The sequence below is a fragment of the Dendronephthya gigantea genome, unplaced genomic scaffold, assembly GCF_004324835.1.
Source record: "Dendronephthya gigantea isolate DGI-Jeju-01 unplaced genomic scaffold, DenGig_1.0 000002F, whole genome shotgun sequence".
NCBI classification, from domain to species: Eukaryota; Metazoa; Cnidaria; class Anthozoa; order Malacalcyonacea; family Nephtheidae; genus Dendronephthya; species Dendronephthya gigantea.
Window position 1 is genome coordinate 1,569,730 of NW_021163012.1, and position 19,033 is coordinate 1,588,762.

The 19,033-nt window shown below is 38.0% G+C and overlaps 1 protein-coding gene across 1 annotated transcript in view; it reads left to right on the forward strand.

Annotated features, from left to right (window-relative positions):
• Window positions 1-19,033, forward strand: part of LOC114535904 (zinc metalloproteinase nas-4-like) — a 28,263-nt gene that overhangs the window by 1,504 nt on the left and 7,726 nt on the right. Inside the window, exons 2-4 of the mRNA XM_028557243.1 lie at window positions 5,218-5,446; window positions 15,436-15,564; window positions 17,008-17,169. Coding sequence (XP_028413044.1) covers window positions 5,383-5,446; window positions 15,436-15,564; window positions 17,008-17,169 — 355 coding nt within the window. The 5' untranslated portion in view covers window positions 5,218-5,382. The remainder of the gene's footprint in view (window positions 1-5,217; window positions 5,447-15,435; window positions 15,565-17,007; window positions 17,170-19,033) is intronic.

The window sequence follows — 19,033 nt, forward strand, 5'->3', positions numbered from 1 at the left end:
CGATTTAACTGAGAAAGATACGAAGTGGCCCGGTTGCAGCTACTGAGCCATCTGCACTTTGTAGTCTCCAGTAAATGCTTCTTCTGAAAAGGCTCCTTACTTCTAAGAGAAACGGTTTCAAAAGAAGATATACTTTGAAAGGTATAAATGTATAAATGCCACCTACGTTACTATAATACATAGCTGGTGAAAAGGCCGATTTCATGACATTACCTTCGTATCAAGCTGGACAAGGCCGAATTTCATTATATTTTTAGAAAGCGGCATAGTTTGGAATGGAATAAAATCACATTCCAGCCTTGCATGCGCGCGAACTAAAGCACCGTTTACACTACGCGCGACTGGCACCCGTTTTACCATTTTTATCCGTGCTCAGACTACTTATTTAGGTAGTCAAAGTACTTGTAGTAAAAGTGGCACGGCCGGAACTTTTATGCGTCGAATAAAACATGAAACAATGGCGCTTTCCATTAAGCGGCCAAAAAGTGGTCAGACTGGTCGTATTTTGAATTGAAATAGAGTATTTCGTTAAAAAATATAGCTGTGAAACTGCATTTTCCCTGCTAATCAGATGTAAATAACAGTTAAATGTGAATGCAGATTTCTTAAAACACTCCAACATAGAAGTAATCTGTCTGTATTGAAATATAACAGGACCGGTTTGACCGTTTTTACCGTATAAAGGAAAGCGCCCAATGAATTAAGATTGAAAGCCACTCACCATGCACTGTCATTGAATAGTACGTGGCGTGCTTGGCATGAAACAGATATCGTAACAGATACTTTAGCTTGTAGGACACCAGGAAAGTAGTTGATACTGCAAAGCTTTCGGTCCGTTTTTGGTCTGGGGCCGATTGTACGAAAGCTGGATAGCGCTATCCACGGGATGGTGATTTTTCCGCAACCGCTTCTTCTCATCTAAAAATGCTCAAAAAGCGATAAAATTTCATCTTTGGAACCAACAATTGTTAAAGGGGATCCTCGATTTAGGAATACAAAGATTTAATCCAAGTTATAGCAAACAACGGGCGATTTTAAAGCGATTGAAAAAATCACTATCCGGCGGATAGTGATCCTCCCAGGCCATATTTCCTAGGAAATTTGGCCCCCTCGAAAACATTCTTTTTATAGTTTATTGCCATGAGTCAGCGCTGGTTTTACACAGTGGCAAATGCGCCAAATGCAACGGGCCCCGCGCTTTTTAGGGCCCCGCGATTTAGGCTAAAAGTAAATAACGCTATATTATTATATATATTTATATAATAATATAGCTTAGCCCTTCAGTGTTTGTATATATGTACAGTGAAAACCGCCATACATTGAAAGCCGCCAGTTAGTTCTAGTCAGGTTTATGCTTAATAGGTGTGCTATAATCTGGTGTATGTAACGAGAACATTGTAACTAATATACAGCTATTTCAAATCAGTTTAGCATCAAATGTGGTATAACAACTGCCTAAAATTGACAAAACACTTCTTGACGTTTCGACCTGAGGGCCTTCGTCAGGAGAGTTAGTATGATTCATACCAGATGCAGTTGTTATGCCACATTTGATGCTAACTGAGTTGTTTGAAGACGCTGCCACGCTGCTCCCTGGTTTATCTTGGAACTTATTTATTGCAAATCAGGTTGTACTCGAGCAAAGCGGAGAAGTCGCCGAATAGCAGCGTTTTTACGTTTTACGGCTTACTGCATGAAATTGTTGAAATTGGACTTTTTACGGATTCCCGGCAAGCCTTCCGCGTTCGTATTTGGCTTTTTCACTTTGGCTTTGCTTGGGGACAACTTTGATTGAAATATGGCATGAGGATATATGATAAATATAAACTTAAAATTCAAATACCAAGTTAACATATATATACTCTTGTCTCTGATTCTGCAGACTTTAAGCCCCGTACAGACGGGCAAGTTTTCCCTGACAAGGAGCCTCGTTCAAAACCTAGTCATGCCAGTTTTTCAACAAGGAAAAATGCTTGTGTGTACGCCCGTCAAGGAAAACTTGACAAGGAATTGCGCAGTAAGGTTTTTGAAGTTTTATCATTTCTGTTTGTTTTAAGATTCGGTCTTATACTCACTTTATCATGGCTCATATTATCGTAAAATATACTCATATTATCGTAAAACTTGTCAAGAAAAATTTGACAAATTTTTCACGTACACACGAGCAAATAAAACTTGGCAAGGGACACTTGTCAACGAACTGACTTCATACACACCAGCAAGTGAACTGGTTCGTCATACTCACCAGCAAGTGAACTGGTCAAGAAAACATGTCTGTACGGGTCTTGTATGTGTAAAATCAGCATAAAGCATATAGTTTCAGTGGCCCAACGTCACCTTGTGCGAATAATATATAATATTATACACACATATACACAGTTGAAGCAGTTCTTCTAACTGCATTTTTGGGAACGCTACGTTGCTATAGAGAGAGCAAAAATTTTGGGCCCTGCGGGAAAAAAATGCCACGGGTCCCGGAGTGTGAAAACACGGCCCTGCTATGAGTTCGAGAATCGCGAAGCTTCTTCTAAAAGCAAGATCGTAAATGTTTGTTTGTATTCATACTTAGTTTGCTTCATTTATTTGTGTAAAAACTTTTCATATCGGCGAAAAGTGAATGAAAATATAAATGAGCAAATAATATGCTAATGCAATTTTATAGACACATCCCCATGCACAGCACAAAGGACCTAAATTTATAGCTTTGAACCAAGGACACAAAACGATTGGAATTTCTAGTTATTTTAGCCTAAATTCTACCGCATAGTTCAGTATAAAATTCTTCAGAATAACGACTACACTTTAGCAGGCGATGACATCATGCGTTGGCAAAATGTGCATCTAGGATTAACATATAACATTACTGCGTCATTAGGCTCTTAGTTAGGGGCTTTAGGGCTTGTTTACATGGAACGAGTTATCCCGGCTAGGCGAGGTAAAAAGCGCATCACATCAAAAAGGCTTAACCTGATTAGTCTTTCATCATTATATGCAGTTTTCACCTCGCCTAGCTGGGATAACTCGCTCCATGTAAACAGGCCCTTGATCGAAAACAACATTAAATAAATAAAAAAATAAGTGGTAATTTTATAAAACAACCTTTCCTATGTATGTATAATCGTCAAGCCTATGATTTATAAGGTCTCCAAATTTCTGGGGATGACAAATTTCGTTTGCAAAAAGAGTTCAACCTTCTTCCGGTAGGATTTCAAGTTTTGAAAACCTTCCTCAAAATGGCGTTACGTCACTGAGTCAAGTGGCAACCAGCATAAAGAGATATTTGGTTTTTTGGTACATGCATGTGATCAATTAGAGTGTTCAACTTCGAACCTTCCTCACAAACCTCATTCAAAGCAAACCTTCCTCCAGGTGGTACCCGCGTACCCGTAGCTTTTTTGCTTTATACTCTCAATATATGTATATGTAGCAAGCTAGAGCTTTCCCATCAACAACAATCCGTCTCACGCCCTGATTTCTTTTATTTCATGTCTCTTATAATATATAGTTACATTCTAATTATTTAATTAATAGTGTCAATCAATGTTCCCTAGTGCTTCCATTTCCTGAGTTACATTTTCTATAAAAGTGTCAATCAATGTTCCCTAGTGCATCCATTTCCTGTTGATCATTCAATTATTAATATCTAAGTATTACTCTGTTTACACGTTTCGTTACATATGTAGTTTTGAAATCGCGAACTTTGGAAAAATTCATCTGTAAAACCGTATCGAAGTTTTCCATTGGGATCAGGAGCTAAAAACCTAAATGAATGCGAAAAAAATGCTGTGCCAAGAAGTGAAGTCATGCTAACAACGTCACACATATATATATATATATATATATATATATATATATATATATATATATATATATATATATATATATATATATATATATATATATATATATATATATATATATATATAGCTCAGTGTTAAACATGATTGCACAAGACGATTTTTACAAATAGAAACTTGTGACTCAATATTCAGCAAGTTTCTGAACCTAGAATGAATATTCGCGAGAATAACAAGCCACACTTTAGCAAGTTCTAAAATCGTAAGGTATAAACTATGTTTTTTAGAGGGAGCCAAATTCCTGTGACACAGGTTTCGTACAACCGGCCCCTGATGCATGATTTAAGCGTGTTCGTATTTCATTAACATGATATTATTACAACTCGTACAGTATGCTCGTACGGTAATGGTTATCCAACATCCGCTTATACTACTAGGGCAGGTTGTTCGAAAGGCGTTTAGCTTAAACGGTGGATAAGTTAAAAATGGAAAACCAAATTATCTATTTATTGAACAACTGAGTTGAAATATTTCGATGTAAATAGTTTAATTGTCATTGGAAGTACATCTTAAATGCATAAAATGTAGTTTCAGTCATTCATAAGATGTATGAGAGCATTTTTAAACTCTGGCTTATCCGCCAAAGAAAAAATAAACGTTTGGTAGCTTAAACTGATGTTGGCTCTTTTGAACTTTGTAATGGCACTAGCTTTTTTCTGTAAGCTAATGAAGACTATTCCCTTGCTATATGAGGACCATACCTCTCAAGACAGCCGAATAGGCTGTTGCCTCTGGGATGGCTCGTTCTAGCGAGGTCAACAATACCCCTTGTTTTAATATTAATCCAATTTTTTTCACATAGAACAGTCTTGAAAATATGACTCATGCACAGGTTTTTTACCCCAATTTCACTTTTAAAATGAGCTAAACTTCATGCATTGACGTCAGTCGAGACGTGACGATGCAATAGAATCACGCGATCTTTCCTATCCTACATAACTTGTCGAGATTTAAATACTTTTCATAGTTGGTCACTTGCTGTTTGCGAGGTCTCACCTAAAACAATTTTCTCGATCAAAAGTGTTGCACTGAAGGAGACTCGTACATTTCGCGCGGTTGTGACGCAACCAGGTAATTAACATGTTACGCGCGTTAAGTTTACGAAACTTTGGAGTGAAATATATCAAAAACTGACAGAGACTGTTGTAATGTAATGCTGTGTTTGAAAGAAGTGTTTGAGTGACTTTATAGAGTTGTGTCGTTCAGGGCAATGGAAAAATGTGCTCTTTGTAAAGAAACGCATGATGCTACACAACATTCTGCCTTGATCTTTAGCGTTTAACTTTGATTTTGAAATTTAAGCTGTCGTTTTCCGTATTGCGAAAAAACTAACACAACAACGAATTTATTTTGTCTGTAGGTATCTTCACGAAGCTTTGTATAAGCAGTGCTCTGCCCACCCACGCGAACGAATAGAACCTGGAAAGAAAAACCTATTTCTGGCTTCCTTTCTTGTTGCTTCGCGAAAAATATCCGCTTTAGCTGAAGCGCTTTGGCCGCAAGAAGGAAACCAAGGCTGAAATTCATGATGGCATTTCAAAACCGCGGTCTGACGGTGTTAATTGTTTTTATTTTGGCTGCATATTCAGGTATGTCACATTTTCTTGTATGTTTTGTCATCGTAAGTGTAGTGTTAATGAATTAGCCATGCCTCTTTGGTTGCGATTAGAATTAAGTCGAATTATCCTACAAGAAAGGATAGCGTTTCGCAATGTCTTATATACTGATGCTTGAGGGCCATTGTTGTAAGAAGCATTAGAAATAATACCTCGTGAAATTGGCGTGAAATAGCAGATCATTATGAACGCTTTGAATTTGGAAATGCAAAAGAATGCTGATCACTTTCTAGTCTTTCAAAATTTGCTATTTTGTTTTGTTAAGAATGATTCATGCGTTTGCAAAACACAACTCTTCTAAATCTTAAAGAACTGAAAGAAAACTCGACAGTCTGCCGCGATTTGCTTGCTTGGTATAGAAAGCTTTAGATCGCTTTAGTAGCGCCTCATGAGCCCTGAGTGTAGACTTCCCAACCTTCTTGAGAAAAATTCTATGCATCTGAAATTTTATATCTATATGGGCGCTTTACATTAGGTGGCCAATAACATTAAATCTGAATGCAGATTTTTTAATGTAAATAACATTAAATCTGAATGCAGATTTTTTAAAACACTCTAAAATACTAGTAATCTGTCTGTACTGAAACACAACAGGATCGGGTTTGACCGTTTTTACCGTATAAAGGAAAGCGTTCTATGTTGTAACAACTAGACTGTGGCGTGCTTAACCGAAAGCTATACTTTCACTGGTTCACCAGTCCAGGCAAATTCAGACGTTGATATAGGGTACTTAATTCAGACGTTGATATAGGGTACTTAATAGGAAATCGCTCCCCAAAATGTGCCAAAATTTGGTTTCTGATGGACTCAATTTCAAAAATTCTCCGAAATTTCGCACAGTCTAAGCTGATACTTGAAAATATACGCCTTTTCTAATCATTGCATACAAGCACAAGTCGGTGCCGAAACGTACAAATTTTTTTGAACGTGCGTCCCTATTTGGGAATCCTGCGCATTAATAAAAGTAAAACCAAGCATAACCACAGTGATCAAATATGCTTCCCACTCTCACTTATTTATTTTCAAGCGATTATTTCAAGCCCGAAATGATGGCGCTGCATGCTCACATTTACTCAACAACGTACTCTGTATGATGTATAACTATGCTTAACTCTACATTGAGTACATGCAACTTCTTTAAATTAAACAATGGAGCTTTTGACCGCAAATTCTTTGCAAGATCAGACCACTTCAAGATATCTCGCGTTCCAAGATATGTGGCTACTGTATACCGCGGTTATAGTCGAACTCGAAATATTGACACACAGAAGTACAGTCATATCTCACGTTCAAGGACACACATACACGCATGTGAAAAAAAAAACTGATTTATAAAGACAGCTTCAGTTACACAGCAGAGAAAAACAAACAATTGTATGCAAGAATTCAGGCAATGCACCCGCGTTTCCTGTATTTTTCAAGCCATATAAGTCCTTCGTGTGTAGCATGCAAAACACATTACATTTTCATGGGCGAAAACACTATCATTACGAACTATTTTTATCGCGACATTCGGTTTGTTTTTTTACAAGACACACTTTCATCACTTCATGATAAACTATTTCAAGAAACAATTAACTTGTCGAGCGGCAATCAGATTCAATATGAGGCTAATTTGGAGTTCAATTTATTGAGGATGGACAATTTCCGTATGGCTTGTTACTTTTGCAAGTATACAACAAGGCTGACCTTCATGTAGGTCTTCCGATATCCTCCTTGCTTCTCCCATGTTTCGCGTGGGGTAGCTACATGATAATGCCACAAAGTCAGGAAGTTACTCCGGTCACATCTCCTTGTCTTTGAACTGAACAATTTGTCGATTTGGTGAAGACGACAAAGAGACTATAACTTCCGTTAAGGTCTGTTCACACGATCTAATTTTGCTGGATCCAATTCACTTCTGACGTATGGAATGAAGTCATATTTTGATGAAGCAGTACTGCGTTGCCTTTAGTTGATTTGTTGCCCTTATACATTGCAAGTCAACACACTATAAAACATCCATCAGAAACGAATTGGATCGTGTGGGCAGAGCTTTTAATGAATGATTTCATTGCAAATACGCTCCATTCGTTGCCTCTTTCTTTTTGACTGACTTCAATATTCTTGGGCGGTTTCGGAGAACAGTGAAACAGAAGCGTACTATTCAGGAGGGTTTCCAGAAACGTGTAACAAAATAATCCAATTATAAATAAACCATAAGTGCTACTACACTCGTAGAGTGCCTACATTCCTTAGTTCTCGCCTTATATTCCAGGAACAATGTTCACGATAGTTTAGTGCAAAGTGATAGCACCACTCTGGATCGTAAAGGACTAGGTTCTAATTTACCCGGAGGAGTTTAGTTCCATTCATCAGAGCGTTCATTCAATTAGTAGAAAGTAAAGATGTTTTTTCATCAAAGCATTCATTCATCAACTTATAGTAGAAAAGGAAGATGTTTTTTCATCAAAGCATTCATTCATCAACTTATAGTAGAAAGGGAAGATGTTTTTTCATCAAAGCATTCATTCATCAATTTATAGTAGAAAGTAAAGATGTTGTTTCATCAAAGGATTCATTCATCAACTCATTGTAGAAAGGAAGGGTGTTACGATGGAAAACGATTGTTGTTTTTTACGTCGTTTATGCAACATGTTATTCAAATATAGAAAACAGAATCGAAACGATGAGCGAGCGAAATACAAAAAGAACAGCTTTCACTGAACTCAAGTTTTTTTACTCGAGTTTTTCCCGCGCCTCGCGTGAAATACCTTACACTACTAAACAAAGGGTGTTCATTCATCAAAGCGTTTATTCGTTTTTAACTTATAGTAGAAAAGGAAGATGTTTTTTCATCAAAGGGTTCATTCATCAAGTTATAGTAGAAAAGGAAGATGTTTATTCATCAAAGGGTTCACGCATAAACCTACGGTAGGAAGGGAAGATATTTATTTATCAAAGCGTCCATTCATCAACTTACAGTAGAAAGTAAAGATGTTTTTTCATCAAAGCATTCATTCATCAACTTATAGCAGAAACGAAAGGTGATCATTCATCAAAACATTCTTTCAAAAAAGAACGGAAGAACGTGAAGATGTTCATTCATCAAGACTGGATCTTCTTAGAGACTGAATACTGGAGAGACCTCACAGTGCTAAAATTAGTTTAAAAGTATCATTGCGTAACTCAGTTTCTTAACTTGAACAAAAGCTTGACACTCATTCATCGGCTGTATCCAATCAGTCATTTTTTTCTAAAGTATAAGAATTTTTTTTCGTTACTGCAACAAGCCATTGTTTTTTTACCTACGCACTCCAGCGAAAGCTGATAGCCATTCATGAGCTTAGTCGAACGAGAGAGAGCACAGTATAGAAACCTAGCTCTGTTTGAATAAGTTTTGGAGTGCATCAAACTACTTCACGTTTTCAGTAAGCCTTAACCAAAGCTGGTAGCAATTCTTCGGCTGAGTCTAGCAAGAGAGAACACAGACTCACAAGAGGAACGTAACTCTGCTCAAGTGAGTTTGAAGTGCATAAAAAGGACAACCAGTTTCTTAACCCCGGAGTCAACCGAGACCTAACTATGTCTATACGAGTATCAAAGTTGCGTCAATTCGTTCAGTTTTTTTACCCCCCAGCCATAAATGGTGGTCGAATATCTTCTGGGAATTAACGTCTGTTAAAATTATTTTAAAGAAGGAATCAAGGTATTTAGTTTTTTTAATCCCCAACCAGCCAAAGATGGTCGTCGATATCAGCCGGGTGAACCGACACCTAACTCTGTTGAAATGATTGTGCTTCAACGCATTCAGTATTTTAACCCTTTCCAAAGATGGTGGTCGAATATCAGCTGAGTGACCGAGAAAGACAGCCAGACCGGCTCTCACGAGAAACGAAACTCTCGGCTCAAATGAGTTTTCAAGTGTATTAAAGGGACTCAGTTTTTTAAGCGCAACCAAAAATGGTAGTCATTCATCGGCTGAGCCAAACGGGCGAGAAATCAGACTCGTAGGAGAAAGGTAAATCCTGCCAGAGTGAAGTTTGAAGTGCACTAAAGAGTTTAGTTTCTTAACCCTGGCCAAAGATGGCAGTACTTCATCGGCTAAGTCAACTGTGAAAGAACACAGACTTGCAGAAGAATCGTGATTCTAATTAAATGTGTTTTTGAAGTACATCGAGGCATTTTGAGTCTTCGACCCAGACAACGCTGGTAGCTATTTATTGCCCGCATCGACTGAGAGAAACAACAGACTCGAGTATTCATATCGGTTTGGATTACGTCAAGTCCTTGGGGTTTTAAACCCAGACAAAGCTGGTTGGCATTCATTAACATAGTTGACAGCTTGAATAGAAAACTCAGGAGAGAAATCTCATCGAGTTGTTGAGTGTTTTTAACTCCTGCCAGCAGTGACAGAATTGTCGCCGGAATAATTCCCAAAAGATTGTTGTGCGAAGCGTCGAAAAAAAAATATTTATTCAGCGCTTCTTGCACGGAAATGTCGGGATGTTAACAGCTACAGTTGGAATGCGACCGCTTTCATCAAATCATTAGTGAGTTTTTATTATAAACACCCGAACAGGACATCAGACCTGGCTTGGGGTTAGGAGAAGTTGACCTCCGCTGGTATATAATGGATTTTTAATTAACTCAATTGAATAGCCCAATTAATAGGCTGCACCATCATCATTGTTCGGAATAGGTCGCGGTCATCTCGTACTCCCTCGGGATATAGTCGGTTGAAACAAGGCTTGTTCAAAGAAGAACGCGTGCATGGCCCGGGCAGCCTCCCTCTGCCCTCTTAATCAGTAGATAACACAATCATACGAAACATACATGCTGTGGAATGTGAACTGTACTTTGAAAAGATAAAAAATCTGATTTTGTGAATACTGAATACTAAAATTAAACATTATCTATCCATCTCAAGGTCTGTTCACACGATCCAATTTTGTCGGGTCCAATTCACTTCTGATGGATGCTTTATAGTCTGTTGACTTGCAAAGTATATGTATGGGCAGCCGAAATCGGACTAAAACCAACAGCAATGCAATACTGCTTTACCAATAACAAACTACATTCCATATGTCAGTTTAGTGAACAGACCTTTCCCCTTTTAGCTTTCAAGCGCGCAATGCGTGACGGTAGTTGATTATCATGACCAATTTGAGTTGTGATTTCGCCATGTTCAACAGCGATTTAGTTTAACAAAGAAGCAAAAAGAATCGGCAAGGTTTTCTTACAAACAAAATCGCTTCTAAGCAGAGCGATATCGCAACTCAAAGTTGCTTGATAATCATGCAACTACCGTTACGTATAGGGCGCTTGAAAGCAAAAAGGGTAAAGTCTTTTGAATTGTGTGAGTCTTTAAACTCTTTAAAGTGGTGAGATGTTAACAGGCTAAAATATTGAAGACGACATATACGAGCCTGATAAATTTATAATATCTTTTGTCAATCATCCTTTTCTTCTTAATGCATTCCAAAGGACATAATATTTTATTGGTTTCGACGTTCTACGAGTATAGAACAAGGCGGTCATTTGTATCAAAGGACATGCCACTTCAAAACTAATGATATTACATCGAACGCGCTTGAAAACTAATCCATCACTATGTCTAATACTGATCAATCAGGTTATCAGCGTCCTCCGGCCTACGCAGGTCTTATCTATTTCCAGACGCAATATATAGATTGATAGCAATCAGATAATTGAGCCAGTTTAAGATTGTTAAAGATGATGTGCTTGAGAGTTTCGAAACTGTTTTGTCTAGAGATCCAGTAACCATCATCTCACAGTGATCCTGTCACTATTAAGGAACCCATGACTGCATGTGAATTAGTCTTCTTCTGTAGTGGATAGCAGTATTTTTTTATATTGTTTTTGCTAGATTTATTTAATTAGCTTCTTAGACTCTTTCTTTCACTGAATTCGATATGGTCTTACTGGACCTGTTTAATAACTGATACAACTATCCTGCATAAATAAGGTTAGTTTAGTTTAGGTTTCCTCCTGTAGTAACACTGGATCAATAAGAGATGTTCCTTACTGGATCTCTAGGAAGAACAGTTTAGAACTGTTAAAGCTATCCAGTATAAATAAAGTTAGTTTAGTTTAGGTTTCCTCCTGTAGTAACACTGGATCAATAAGAGATGATCCTTACTGGACCTCTAGGAAGAACAGTTTAGAACTGATAAAGCTATCCAGTATAAATAAAGTTAGTTTAGTTTAGGTTTCCTCCTGTAGTAACACTGGATCAATAAGAGATGATCCTTACTGGACCTCTAGGAAGAACAGTTTAGAACTGATAGAGATATCCAGTATAGATAGAGTTTTTTTTTTAAGTTTTCTCCTGTAGTAACACTGGATAAGTAAGAGATTATCCTTATTGGGGACCTATAGGGAAACTTATCAGGAGTGATAGATAGCATTTTCGACATGCATTTAAAATATTATTACGGAAATAAACAAACTCACCGCATGTTTGACCTTTGCGTTGTCATCCACGGGAAATTCAGGTATGCTAGGCGGTCCTACTCGTCCAATTTATAACGAAAAATAAACACAAGCATTCATATGGAACTCCCCATATGATCACTTAGCCTGTTAACACTCCTCAAATACAACCGACAACTGTCTAACAATCGAATGGCCATAAATCTTCTTCACTTATCAAGTGGGCACTGCATGTGCAAGGCCTTTGGAAGACAGGCGAAATAGCGACCGAATATAAACCTTCATTTAAATGAACGAATCCAGTGCCCCGCTGACATGATGTTCACTTGTTGTCCGCTGCGTAGAATACATCATGAAAATATTTAATAAACGTTTAACGTCAAAATCTGGAAGAATTTGTTGAGAAACGCACTCTAATATTTCTATCGTATACACTATCCTAACATATGGATGGAACCACGGTTAATATCTCAGTTCTTTTAGCCGTGATGGGACCAAGGCTATTTGGGGTCGTAATATACTAGTTAATTGTTTGGTAATGGTCATCTTTGAAATTTGTCTTAGATTTGAAAACATCGCTTTTCTGATTGTCATTGGATGCTGATTGATGTTGTTCATGTGTCTTTCACAATGTTTTCGACGTTTTTTATATGAGTTCCTCAAAATCTATACAGTACACTGGCAAGTTAGTTCCCTCTAGGTTTCTTCCTGTAGTAACACTGGATCAATAAGAGATGATCCTTACTGGACCTCTAGGGAGAACAGTTTAGAATTGATAGAACTTTCCAGTATGAATTAAGGTATTTAAGTTTAGATTTCCTTCTATGGTAACACTAGATCAATAAGAGATGACCCTAATTATATATATTTACGAAAAACAGTTTTGAAGTCATAGTGATCCAATAGCGATTATGGTAGTTTAGTGGATATTTCCTTCTTTGGTAAGGATAAATAGCCGAGGTAATTAACTCTAACAGTAGATCTCCATGTAAAACAGTATAACTAATTCAATACACCACGATGCAGTATGAATAAAGTTAGTTTCGTTTAAAAGTTCCCACCCCTATGTTACTTCTCAATCAGTAAGAGATGATCCTTACTGAAACTCTAGGAAGAACAGTTTGGAACTGATAGAGCTATCCAGTATAAATATAGAATTTGTTTATTTTAAGATTTTCCCTTATTCTCTATGATGATGACACCACTGATCAATAAGAGCTTATCCTTTCTGGATCTGTAGGCATGCAAGAACAGTCTAGAACTGACTAGAGCAATCTGCAAGGTAGAAGCAAAGTCGTTTAGTTCAGTTTAGTTTAAGCTTCCTTGATCCTGGATCAAGTAGGAGATACTATCCGGCTTCAGTTATGGATCTCTAGGAAGAGCGGTTTAGGGGATAGAGCTAGGCTAGTATGAATGGATTTTAGTTGAGGTTTCCTCCTCTTGAAACATCCACTCAAGTCATGTCAACTTTGAACCATGGTATCTTGGAAAACAGTTAGGGCAGGGGATTATCGTAGATTGTCATATTTGAATGCTCTCAGAAACCTTCTTAACATGGCACCGCCGGTTACAAATTGTTTACATCCGTTTTTATTTAATGCACAATGTCTTGCCTTACCTGGACCAAAAAACAACATGAAGTCTTGCTGGAACAGACCAGTTCTCGAAGAAATAAGCCATAAAATAGAAAGAAAAGATTGAAACAGGCAAAGCTGTAAAATTTCAACGATTTTTTTTTGCTTTAACCGACAGATGGTTAGGCAGGCGTGTGTTCGCCTCTCTTTCGTCGAGTTGAGCAAAATGGTTTCTAAATGATAAGAATTCACGTTGCCTGGAGCGAAACACGCAATTGTCGAGCTATTCCAAGGCTATGGTGCGTGCAAAATTGATTTATATTATTTTTCACAACCCGAAAAACGTGGTGTTCGGCATGTGTACGGAAATGCTTTTGAACATTAAATGCAGTTTTTTTAGCCATTGATTGCGCTGTTTATTGGTTTTAATTGGGAAACATTAATTTCACTGACATTACTCAAATATTATTGTCATCTGCCGACAGACAGTCTCGTGGATAAGTCAGTGAAGACGACTTTTAATAGGATTCGTTGTACTATTTCTAGTCGTCACTGAAGGCTTTTACGTTAAAATTTTGCCTAAAGCTGTTGCGAGCTTTAATCACGTCAAGTACATATATTCTTAGAATTAGTACGTTGCGTTAAGTGGCAAGGCGCAGAACAGTCTAATTCGTCTTGAAATTGTCATTACTCTTTAGTAGATGTACACGAATAATGTTTAATGTTCTCACTAAAATTTACTATGTCCACCTGCTAAATTCCATCTGGATCAATAAGAGATGATCATTACTGGACCTCTTGGAAGAACAGTTTAGAACTGATAGAGCTATCCAGTATAAATAAAGTTAGTTTAGTTTAGGTTTCCTTCTGTCGTAACACTGGATCAATAAGAGATTATCCTTACTTGACCTCTAGGAAGAACAGTGCAGAACTGACGGAACTATCTAGTATAAATAAAGTTAGTTTAGTTTAGGTTTCCTCCTGTAGTAACTGGATCTGTAGGAGATGATCCTTACTGGATCTCTAGGAAGAACAGTGTAGAACTGACAGAATTATCTAGTATAAATAAAGTTAGTTTAGTTTAGGTTTTCTCCTGTAGTAACACTGGATCAATAAGAGATGATCCTTACTGGACCTCAAAGAAGAACAGTTTAGAACTGATAGAGCTATTCAGTATAAATAAAGTTAGTTTAGTTTAGGTTTCCTCCTGTAGTTACACTGCATCAATAAGAGATGATCCTTACTGGACCTCTAGGAAGAACGTGCAGTTTAAAAATGATAAAACTATCCAGTTAATGTATTAAGTGAAGTCCTAAAACGTGACTATAAGATGACCCTTAACTTAAGGATGTTTTTCAAGGTGGAATTTGATACGTAGCATCACATCCTCTTACATCCTCTATTTTCTATCGCATCAAAATATGTGCGTGGAAACTCACATGCATTATAAAGATCATTGAAACCCATATTTCAAGCGGTCCCAAAGGCGAAAGCATGCGTTCACAAAGGAAATAGAATTTCTTAAGCCGATGCAAAAATTCTAAAATTATTCCCCTCCACCACGGCAGGAAGCAATCTGTAGAATGCGGATTTTTTCCGCGTCAAATAAGGAAAGAATATTCAATCCGGCTTCACCAAGAGCATATTGGCGGTGTCATGTATAATTATGATACCATTATCTAGTTTAGTCTTAAAGTAATTGCACCCCTGCGGTGGACCGCATTATTGCTTAATTGATTGTCTATTGTTTGCCTAGCGTATATACATATAAGCTGTCAGTTTGATATTTACGCACGACCGTGGCAGCATTGACCTTATGTAAACTGGCGACAGACCACAGTTCAATCATAATTCGTACGGCATTGACGCACGAGCGAGCTCCGTCAAATCACAAACTACCTTCGTTCGCCATGTCTCTGTGGAGAATTCTAACAACGTTTCTCTTTACCACAGCCGTTATCGTCGATGGCAGAACGCTGCCGGGAGGACAGCATCGAAAGAATACCAGGGAACGCATTGTTGTAGTGGACAGGTTTGCTGACGAAACTTCGTCGCCCAAAGACGCTTGGGAAGTAAACCAAGGTAGGTCTTCATCATGTCAATATCTGTCAGAATCCTCGTTGTCCTGTGCGGATCGAAGAATACCGCGATGAAGACGAATTAACGTGCCGAACGTTGCAAATATTTGAAGATTTTTTACACACAGACGCTTTTATCTGTCATAGGTTAACTTAGGTATCTGTATTGAAAGTCGAAACGTTTTTATTAGCGTATCGGTCTGACTCGAGTTTTGGCTTGTGTTATCATTCATTGTGCCAGTTTTTAGATCACTCGAGATTCCTGCACTCAGGTAGATCTTTACAGATCAGCTTCCGTCGGGATGCGTTTGAAATACGTGAAAAAAAATGAAGTACTCTACGAGCGATAACTTTTTATGAAAGTAGATTAGCTTGTTGTAGAATACTACCTCCAATTGACAGCCCTCGATTGCTAATTTAGACACAAACCACCACAGCGTATTGTGAGAATACTACGTACACTGGACCACCACGTTTGAGATATTCGTCAGATATAGTTCAGACACAAACCACGGCAGTTTATTATAGAATAAAAGCGATACATAAGATCAACACGTTTGGGTATTTTTTTTTAAGTAATTCGTACACATACCAGGCAGCTTGTCGCTAAGTATTATCGGTACTAAAAAACCACGTTTGAGGTATGTTTTCAAATCGTTCAGTTACTTGGTATCCGTGAACCACCTGCGGTTGTATCAACATGAACATCATCAACACGAAACCACGTTTTGCAGTTTAAGATTTTGCCGTAAAATATCGAAACTATACGATATCATGGCTTTCACCCAAAATACTATCATTTTTTCCCACCCATTTTACCATTTCATCAGAGGTGCCCATCTTGAAGTTATTTCAAACGTGGGGGTCCAGTTGAACGATAGCATTCTGCAATATCTTGGGTGTTGATTCCATAGCATTGAAATGAGTATTAGGAAGAGGTTATTTCAAAGCGAAACGGTTCAAAAACGTTTCTTCTTCGGGTAGCTCCATTAATGTTTATACGAATACAGCTTAACGTATCAGGATAATCTGGGCTCATTCGCCAAAATCATTGCAATATAATTTGCATTCGTGACTGGCATGGGTCAATAAAGGCAGCATCTTTTTAATAAGACAACGCCATTTATAGAAAAGGGGGCAAAAAAATGGCAAATATGAGTCGTGAATGACAGGAAATAGCTGGGTTTTGGCACGAACGCCTCATTTCTTTCGCGAAGCCACATAGAGCAAAGCGCGACCAGCAAAATTTGTCGCCTTCTTGATGGGCCTCATCGTCACCTCGCTGTGCATCGTCACTCAGTCGCGTTTAAAACATCTTGGCGAAGTATTCTAGCGCCTGGATAAACGACAACGTTTAATCATAAAATATTACTTGTCTCCAGGCACGTAGCTGACAGTTTGTCACAACGAAATATACTTCAATTAAGAGCGGAACTTTGCGTTTTAGGATTAAACTCGACGTTCTTCCAAGGAGATATCGTGCTCACGAAAGACATGATGAATCTGCTCAACGACACTGCGGAAACTCGTAAAAGAAGAGCGATTAAGAAAGAGCCAGAAGCCAGATGGACAAATGGCGTTGTCCCGTTCGTTATTGACAGAAGACTCAGTGAGTTCTTGTTTGTATATTTTTATTAATTATCATAATTATTGACGAGCTTGGCACTGGTCACGTTTTCCCGAATAGCGCAAGATAAGAGGAGCAATTCCTAGCGCATGGCGGCCCAAGAATTCGAGATGTATCCAGTTTTTGAAATCTTTGAATATATACACGCATCATATCTATTCCATGAAAATATATCATTCATGCAAATATATTTGACATTAAGCTCGATATTTGTTACAATAAATGACAAAATTTGCCCGAATATTGGCCATAAAACCCACCTTAACCATCATTAGCCAGTAATCCGTCAAAGCTATATACGCCAGGCTGTTAGCGAGTTTTTTTTTATTTTCTTACGAGTACATTAGCTTTTTTATTTTTCTGAGTGCATCGATTTGTCTTAAAGCAGGCTTTGCTATAGTGCATGGCTGTGAATTTTGAATCACCTGCTGTTTTACCTGAACTTGGTATAGCTTTTAATGCATCTTATACAGGAATCGTTTGTAAACGTCGACTCTCGTCTCTCTCTGTTTTGTCGCTTCTCTTTGGCGGCGCTTAACTTGAAGTTCCTGAAACGCTAATGGTGTGAATTTCGATACAATTAAAACGGAAGGACTCACATACTGTGTTTATCACTAGCCGTGCTGGTTGTCAAAACTAGTTAGGATTAAGACCGTGATGGCAGAAAGATATGATATGATTTAAAACATGAAACAAATCTATTTGTATCTCAAGCGTGGTCAATTAAGCTCATTTCAACATCAATTTGAGAATTTGTTTTGAGAAATACTGCATCGCATGCTGTTAATCCAACGAAAAAACTGTACATTTAATCGCTTTGTGAGTTCTATCGCAATTTCGTACACAGCGGTTCTTTTAGTGCTATATTATTGCTTGAAATTTGTCTTGGAGAGCTGTAGCCGGGCCTCCCAAGAGCTGATATATTTGATTACGAAAGTTTATTAGGTCAAAAGAGAGAGGATTGTTTAATCCCATGCATATTCTTGTGTACTTTAGGATCAAATATTTCGTTTAATATCATTCGACAGTGATACGGGCTTAGCTGAATATTATGCACGCACGCTCTTGTCGAAGTGGGTCTTAATTGATCGGATCAAGCCCCGTGATTGTGTTTAACTCCAGGATATGAGCGACAGCGCTTGATTCAACAAGCCAAAACCTTCCTTTCAAAAACGTACTCTGAAGCAAGTTTCATTTCGCTTTGGCCGCAGAGCGATCTCTCAGACGCGAGGAGTCTTTAAATCATTGTTTTACACTACGGCGGGATTTGTATATAGAAAGAAAATGACTGAGAAATTACTAAAAAGTCCAATATTTAGAAGCAAAATGTAGGGCAGGCATTTTAGTGTGTCATATAAGCTGTGTCACAGAAGTAAACTCATCATATACACTAACGCGAGAGGCCATAGCACCACAAAACATTTATATCTATACAATGAAAAGTATATGTTTGAAGTTTGACTGGAATGAAAACAGTATCCACACGACCACTGCCTGCATTGACTGCCAAATATTTTATGCCTGGACTAAGCTATAACCGAAATAATGTAATTTTCAAGACCATGCCCTGTTCGATTTTCGGGACCAACTCTTTGAGGTTTAAACCTTTGGGAAGTGGGAAGTTGTGCATGGCTATGTAAATATTACCTAATCAATACAGGATCGCCGTCATCGATTACAAAAATACTTCGGAGTTTGTATTTTACGACAAATGAGAAACGTTCGTTGCTTTTTGCAATCATTTCAACGATGTTTTCAGACGGAACTAGGGTCGTAATCACATGCGCACAAACACGTTCAGCTGTCTTCGAAACAACAATGTGGTCTAGGTCAGGCTATATCAACT